This window comes from Xylocopa sonorina, chromosome 7, assembly GCF_050948175.1.
Source record: "Xylocopa sonorina isolate GNS202 chromosome 7, iyXylSono1_principal, whole genome shotgun sequence".
NCBI classification, from domain to species: domain Eukaryota; kingdom Metazoa; phylum Arthropoda; class Insecta; order Hymenoptera; family Apidae; genus Xylocopa; species Xylocopa sonorina.
This window is the reverse complement of record NC_135199.1, coordinates 13829807-13836525: the sequence shown is the minus strand read 5'-3', so window position 1 is coordinate 13836525 and position 6719 is coordinate 13829807. Positions and strand designations below refer to the sequence as shown.

The window sequence follows — 6719 nt, the reverse complement described above, 5'->3', positions numbered from 1 at the left end:
ATACCTTCAACAAGTTAGATCGGGGCACATGCTGGCGCCATCTAAATATGGACGTATACGTACGCACATAATCCATGCATAATGTAACAGAAGTTTGTGCATTCAACTATTCTGTAATAGCAATTTTCAGTTGCAAAGTCTGCGAAACTTTTCACGGGACAGAAACGTACACGTCTCCTGACGTATCCTGTCTATATATAGATGTAACAATTGAGTTACGCGAAATACAGGAAAACTATATATATTTATATAACTGTAGAATGACATATTCATGGAAAAACCAGCTGCTACATATTTCTAAGAAACTATATGCGCGTATGTTCTCGACGATTTATTCTTTTTCTAAATTACTGCAAGCAATACGGAATATTAATTTTTGTTACGAATATTTACGAAAGAAGAGAGTATAATGTATTATCTCGAGTAGCGACTTGAACGAGTTTATCGAAAACAAATCATGATAATGTGTTACTAGCGAAACAATTGCTCGATGTATCAAATTTTTGTTATCTTACGTATGAGAAGAGAGAGAGAGAGAGAGAGAGAGAGAGAGAGAGAGAGAGAGAGAGAGAGAGAATTATATGCTATAATGGCTTTGGAATTTAAAATGGACAACCTGTTGAGAATGTTTTCGACGGGATTTCCTAATGCCAACCGTGTACAGACAGTATTACATATATCTGCGTTAACTAACGTTGCGACGAAGGCTGCGTGAAATTTTTTCCAATTCCAACATACATATTCATTGCAGTACTTACTGCGACAGACTGTATCTTATCACTACCGTTATGTTTTCCTGTTTTATAAAGATAGTGGCCCTTCTTTTATTTGAGTAAGAGATTACGCGCATGTAAACTTTATACGTGTACATGTTCAATACATTTTGCGGAACGTGTTGCATATATTACATATTAACATTGTGCGCAAACTAACAGTGATATTGGAAATACACGTGTATAATATTCATATGTGTGATTGTTATTGTTACATTGTGCGTACATTTCATCATCAACAGACGTGTAAACATCTTGAAAATTGTATGAATAATAGGATAAAATGTTTGAAACGACTTCTCGTTGAGCCCATCGTTCAATTCTGATTCGATTCTGATTACATGAATTTTTCCTGCGCGCTATGAAAAACATTTTTATACATTTATTATTATTATTTTTATATATAGAATAACTTTTTATTGTCAATTAACAGTTTTCGATGGATAGAATTGTAAAATGTAATACAAATCTCAGTTTAATGCTTATCCATTGAGAATTCATTTATCAAGTGAACATATACATACCCATGTACACTACTCGTGCGAACCAATCGAATCATAGATAGAAGAGAATGTGTTGTCTTTCCAACCTATAAAATACACCAGAAACATTCACTTTTTTAGAGACATAATTTTTCAACCGCTAAATTCTTAAAGTTAAAACTGGTATTTTTCTATACAATATGCATCGAGGGTTATTAAATGTCGAAAAAAAGTTCATTTTCTGACTGAATAAAATATGTCTTAAACTATTTTAATCGAAATAAAAGTTGATAGCTTTTTCAAGACATTACAATTTTCTTCTGCCACAATAAATGTAATGAGAAAAAATAAAAATAATTTTTATCATGCAATTTTTCCAGATCGTATTGCATGGTAAAAGAAATATTTGGTATCGCTCATATAATTTTCATGATGTGTACATTACAGCTATATTTACCCGTAATTCGGATGAAATGGACACCTACGCATATATTTCCTAGATACATATAACTTTAATTTACGGGGCTAAAGATTGCCATTTTTTAAATATCTCTTGATAGTATTCGATGCATAGAATCCAAGAATGCATGTTTGTTTTGCATGCAACAGAAATATGTATAAAACTCTGTGGAAATCTGTATTTACAATATTATTTATCTTTATGCGAACTAGATCAATTATGGATTCAAATGGTAAGGAATTAATAAGCGTTACGGCTTGGGGATCTATCAATGGTCAAAGCGTAGAGAAGTATACATTGAGAAATAATGCTGGTCAAGAAGTGGACATAGTAACGTACGGCGCAACGATAACATCAATTAGGACACCGGACAAACAGGGAAACATAGCAGACGTTGTTCTAGGCTACGATTGCATCGAAGGTACCCAGCATGTTCGTTATTCATTATGTTTCTTGTAGAATGAAATACAGGTACGTACCTGCCTTAGATCCTAACGGTAAACTAATCGAAACTGTTTTTGCTAACGTGTTCTTTGTAGAAAATTTTGTTTCCAAATGATCACATTCAAACAATTAGATTTCTCTTTATAGATTACTTGTCCAATGAGAACCCATATTTCGGAGCGACCATTGGGAGAGTCGCAAATCGCATAAAAAAGGGGGAATTCATTTTAAATGGAAAAAAATATCATGTATCTAAAAATGCAGGGAAAAATACTCTTCACGGAGGTTTCAAAGGTTGGAACTCAAAAATATGGAATGCTGATATTCAGTCGGATCAGCTTGTGCTTTCCCTGCTAAGCGAAGATGGTGATGAAGGTTTTCCCGGAGCTGCTATAGCGTCGGTCATTTTCCAGTTAACCACCCATGGAGAATTGTCGATTGGGATGAAAGTCTTTGTTACAAATGCTACTCCTATTAACTTGACTAATCATAGTTACTTCAATCTAGCTGGGCATGTTCGTAGATAACATTTTTAAATCAATTAATTTGTCGCCATTTGTCAATACGTCACATTTCATGAGATGAGAAAAGTACTGTCACTTTATTGTATTAATTTACATTTGTAAGCAAAATTCGTTTGTCTCGGAGTAACCTCTTTGATTCGATTAGCTTTAACCGAATCTCCGTTTCAGAATGGTACTGCGTGCGAACTGTTCAGACATATGTTTACGTTGAACGCGGATCATTGGACAGTAACAGATTCGGAGAGTATTCCGACCGGAGAAATTCGATCGGTTGATGGTACCGTGATGGATCTCAGAAATTCAACCACACTTGGGGATGTAATTAACAAAGTACCCGGTGGTCGTGGTTACGATCATAATTTTTGTTTAACAACAACAAATAACACGAAAGATGAAATAAATCTAGTCGCTAAAGTGCTACATCCAACTTCTGGAAGATATGTAGAGGTTTTTTCAAATCAACCCGGAGTACAATTTTATACAGCTAATTTCTTTCCGGAACACGGTAGCGTAGGTATCCATGGGAAGAATGGATGCAGATATTTTAAACACGCAGCATTTTGCTTAGAGACACAGAATTACCCGGATGCTGTTAATCATGTAAGTGTCGTAGCTTAGATTAGTCGTAGCTTGATAAATAATAATATTTCATTAAAATTACAGAGAAATTTTCCTAACAGTATACTTGAACCTGGTAAAGTCTATCAACATACTGTTATATATAAATTTGGAGTAATACTATAAACAATGCATTTCCGTTTGTTCCAGAATATAATTCAATGTTTGCATTTGGTATAATTAAATTGTAATAATTTGATACTATCTAATATAATCTACAATAAATGTTAATATATTAAAATTACATTTGAAGCTTTACATTCCGATATCGAGAAGTAAACTTCTGTTGCATCCCGCATGGTCTTTCGATACATACGCAAATTACCAAAAGAATTATACAGATAAGGAAGGTGGAAGATTAACTTCCAATGGGGAATGCCCTCTTCCACTGGACATAGAATCTATATCTGCCAATAGTCTTTCTTCGCGTTGTTCTGTTACTGGTGCAGTTGGAGGTGTATAACGATTTGATACAAGTCCTTCTATATAATATCCAACGATAGCAATAGGGATGCATACTAAAATGTTACCTGCACGACTAGTTAAAACTCTATTCAATATTGGCCACATTATCTGAAACCAAAATATAACGAATAGAAGTTCTGCTATTCCTGTACATTTGTAATTGAACCTGGCGATTTACAAAAAATATTTCAACAAAATTAACATGGTATCGGTTAACAGCGCTCAATATTCTCCACATCTAACTACTTTTGTATTTACCCGTTCTTTTTCTTTTCCTATTATCGTTTCCTGAAAAGCAGCTGTACTCGCGTTAATGTCCGATGTGCGCGTGCGCGTGTGCGTTACGACAGAGAGTCTGTCAGATACTTTGTTAACTACAGATAACAATGTTGGACGTGTTCTAGGCATATATAAATTGTTGTAAATATTTTTGCAAAACGCTTACCTGTAATAATGCTAGACACACATGTATATATACGCGGGCACACACAAATAAACATACATATAGATATCGATGAGACTCGATGTGCACGTGCGTGTACACGTGCAAATAAACTTTAAATTAGCTCAAGATGGTAGGTATCGCGTAGATGTAAATGTCCCTAGTTAGCAACGTCGCACTGTGGGTAGTCCTGAAACAGTCGATAGGTGCGTGACCTGTGCGAGTCTGTGCAACGTACGAACCGATCCTGTTATCAATATTATGTCGCGCGTGCCAGATTTCATTCGACAGATTTAAATTGTAGGCAGGTAGAATAATATCGGCCTCCTGATAACGATAGATGAACTTGCTCTGAACGCATCCGGATCCGGATCAGGATCATCGCGCTGCATGCGCCACATAGCGCGCATTACCGAAATCAGATTTGAATCATTTCCCGTTTGAATAACGGCGCTACATAGAGTACAAGTTCCCTTTCCGATTTTCTTTTTCCACTGATTTATATTTTTTCGACAAGTTTCACCATTAAACTTTTATCGAACGAACAATGTCTTCTTCTTCCTGACGTTCTTCCTTGTGTTGTTTTTTGTTTGTTTATTTCCGAAAACAAACCACTCTCCTTTATGCATTTTATTTATTTATTTATTTTTTTTTTGTTTTGTTTTATTGAGGGTGCGAAATTCCGAAGTGAACGGTACAAGTAACCTATGATTTAGATACTTGTTTCTCATTATAAACCTATAGATTAGAGATACATCAAATGAGCTGTATTATGCGTGTTTGTTTACATTCAAACGTACATTTCATCTTCGATTACAGATTGATGATCGCTTTACACAATGTATATCGTCGGTTGTATCTTTCCGTTGTAAAGTACGTACACGCGCGCGCGCGCGCACGCACGCACGCACACACATACACACATTGAAACAAATAATTTCCGATAATTTCAAGTTTTGAAACACGAGCGCGTAGAGAAATGCTACATATAGTGTAAGATACGTATACGCAAGTACGTGCACGTACGGTATATGAACATAGATTAATGAGCACTCGTCTAGACTCGTACCATATTCGTCACTCGTATCATCGACGATAATTCCATAGTTATCGTTTTTACGTACTGCATCATACTCCTTTTTTGTTTTTATCTTTTATACCGCGAAACTTTTATTCGACGACGTCAACTTAAAGCTACATATTTCATTGCATCTTTAACGTTATTTCGATCATTGCACAAAATAAATCCTAAACTACTTTGTACAAGTATAATATTATATTTATTATATGTAACTCTATGCGTAAATTTGGTTTCAATAACAGAATACTAAAGGATTCTACTTGACTAGCTTTATGCATCACTAGGTTCGTTTCGATTGCGAATCTGTAACTGCACGGAAAGACCGCGTTATCGGGAAGTGCAAGACAAATACGCGTGATTACATGTAATCTAACTATAGCATTTTCTTTGGGTAATTATTCATTCCCTCGCGTTCTATAATTAGTTAAATCCTGGCGACAACAAACGTTTGAACCGAAATGAAATCTTACTTATGCTGACAATTAGTAAGGTGCGATTTCTTAACTGTATTCACCTATTCATCATGACAGCCTTAATAGAAGCAGTTCGCTAACACGTTACACACCCATAAAACGATCATTCGGGCAAGATACACTTTTCCTCGGGGACATAATTCTGTTGTTAGTTTTAATTTGTTTTAGTTAGTTAACGATCTTAACGTATTTCCCTACCTTCAGTTACATAATTATATATGCTGGTGGCTTTTCAAAGATGTTGTCGTTACCATATATTTATTATTATAGTATTTAATAGAGATTTAATAGAGAAGAAAAATTTATAACTAATATTTAAAATAAATACAACACAATAGCCATCTGTGCCACTTTGTATTTTCAGTATATAATATTGTTACCCCTTATACTTGTTGCTTTTTAACGCGCACGTAACAAAAGTATTTGACGAAAAATTTCGCTTCGATTCAATAAAGAATAAAAATTACTTTTCATAATTCCTACTCGTACATAAATCGCTTTTATGCCGAATGCGTGACCAGCAGACAGAGTAACGTTACAATTTAACACTAAATTTCTATCTCTAACTCGTCGCAAACTGGAAATTAAAGTGCAACTTGTGTTATTCGTCAAGTGTATAGGAGAAAAATTTCTGTTTAGAGAAAGCTATTTACGAAGAAGAGGATGAAAAGAAAGAAGTGGAAGACTAGTGAGATGTGAGGAGGCGAAAACGAGTTAGTAAAAGAATGAGGGAACGAAAATTGAGCGAAATAGGAGAGCATATTTGGGGACACAAACCCTTTCGGTTTTCTAGTTTATACGCGTACGTTTGTAACGCGCACAATTTCACATATACTGTGTGTCGTCGCATACATTTAGAGACTAGGAAGTACATTATTCTTTGAAGCACCACCGATTCATATTATTTCTTAGCTTCTCTTTTTCTTTTTTTTTTTTCGTTTTGCTTTTCTTTTTCTT

At 34.9% G+C, this 6719-nt stretch overlaps 2 protein-coding genes across 2 annotated transcripts; one reads left to right on the top strand and one right to left on the bottom strand.

The window, feature by feature from the left end:
* Positions 1-760: 760 nt before the first annotated feature.
* Positions 761-3468, top strand: LOC143425237 (galactose mutarotase). The gene is made up of 5 exons (XM_076897870.1): positions 761-832; positions 1928-2136; positions 2307-2674; positions 2852-3283; positions 3347-3468. The coding sequence occupies exons 1-5, from the start codon at positions 789-791 to the stop codon at positions 3425-3427; spliced, it is 1134 nt and encodes a 377-aa protein (XP_076753985.1). The 5' UTR covers positions 761-788; the 3' UTR covers positions 3428-3468.
* On the bottom strand, positions 3055-4174 carry LOC143425730 (uncharacterized). Its single transcript, XM_076898733.1, has 2 exons — positions 4025-4174; positions 3055-3874 (listed from the first exon to the last, which is right to left on the bottom strand). The coding sequence occupies exons 1-2, from the start codon at positions 4172-4174 to the stop codon at positions 3635-3637; spliced, it is 390 nt and encodes a 129-aa protein (XP_076754848.1). The 3' UTR covers positions 3055-3634.
* Positions 4175-6719: the final 2545 nt, after the last annotated feature.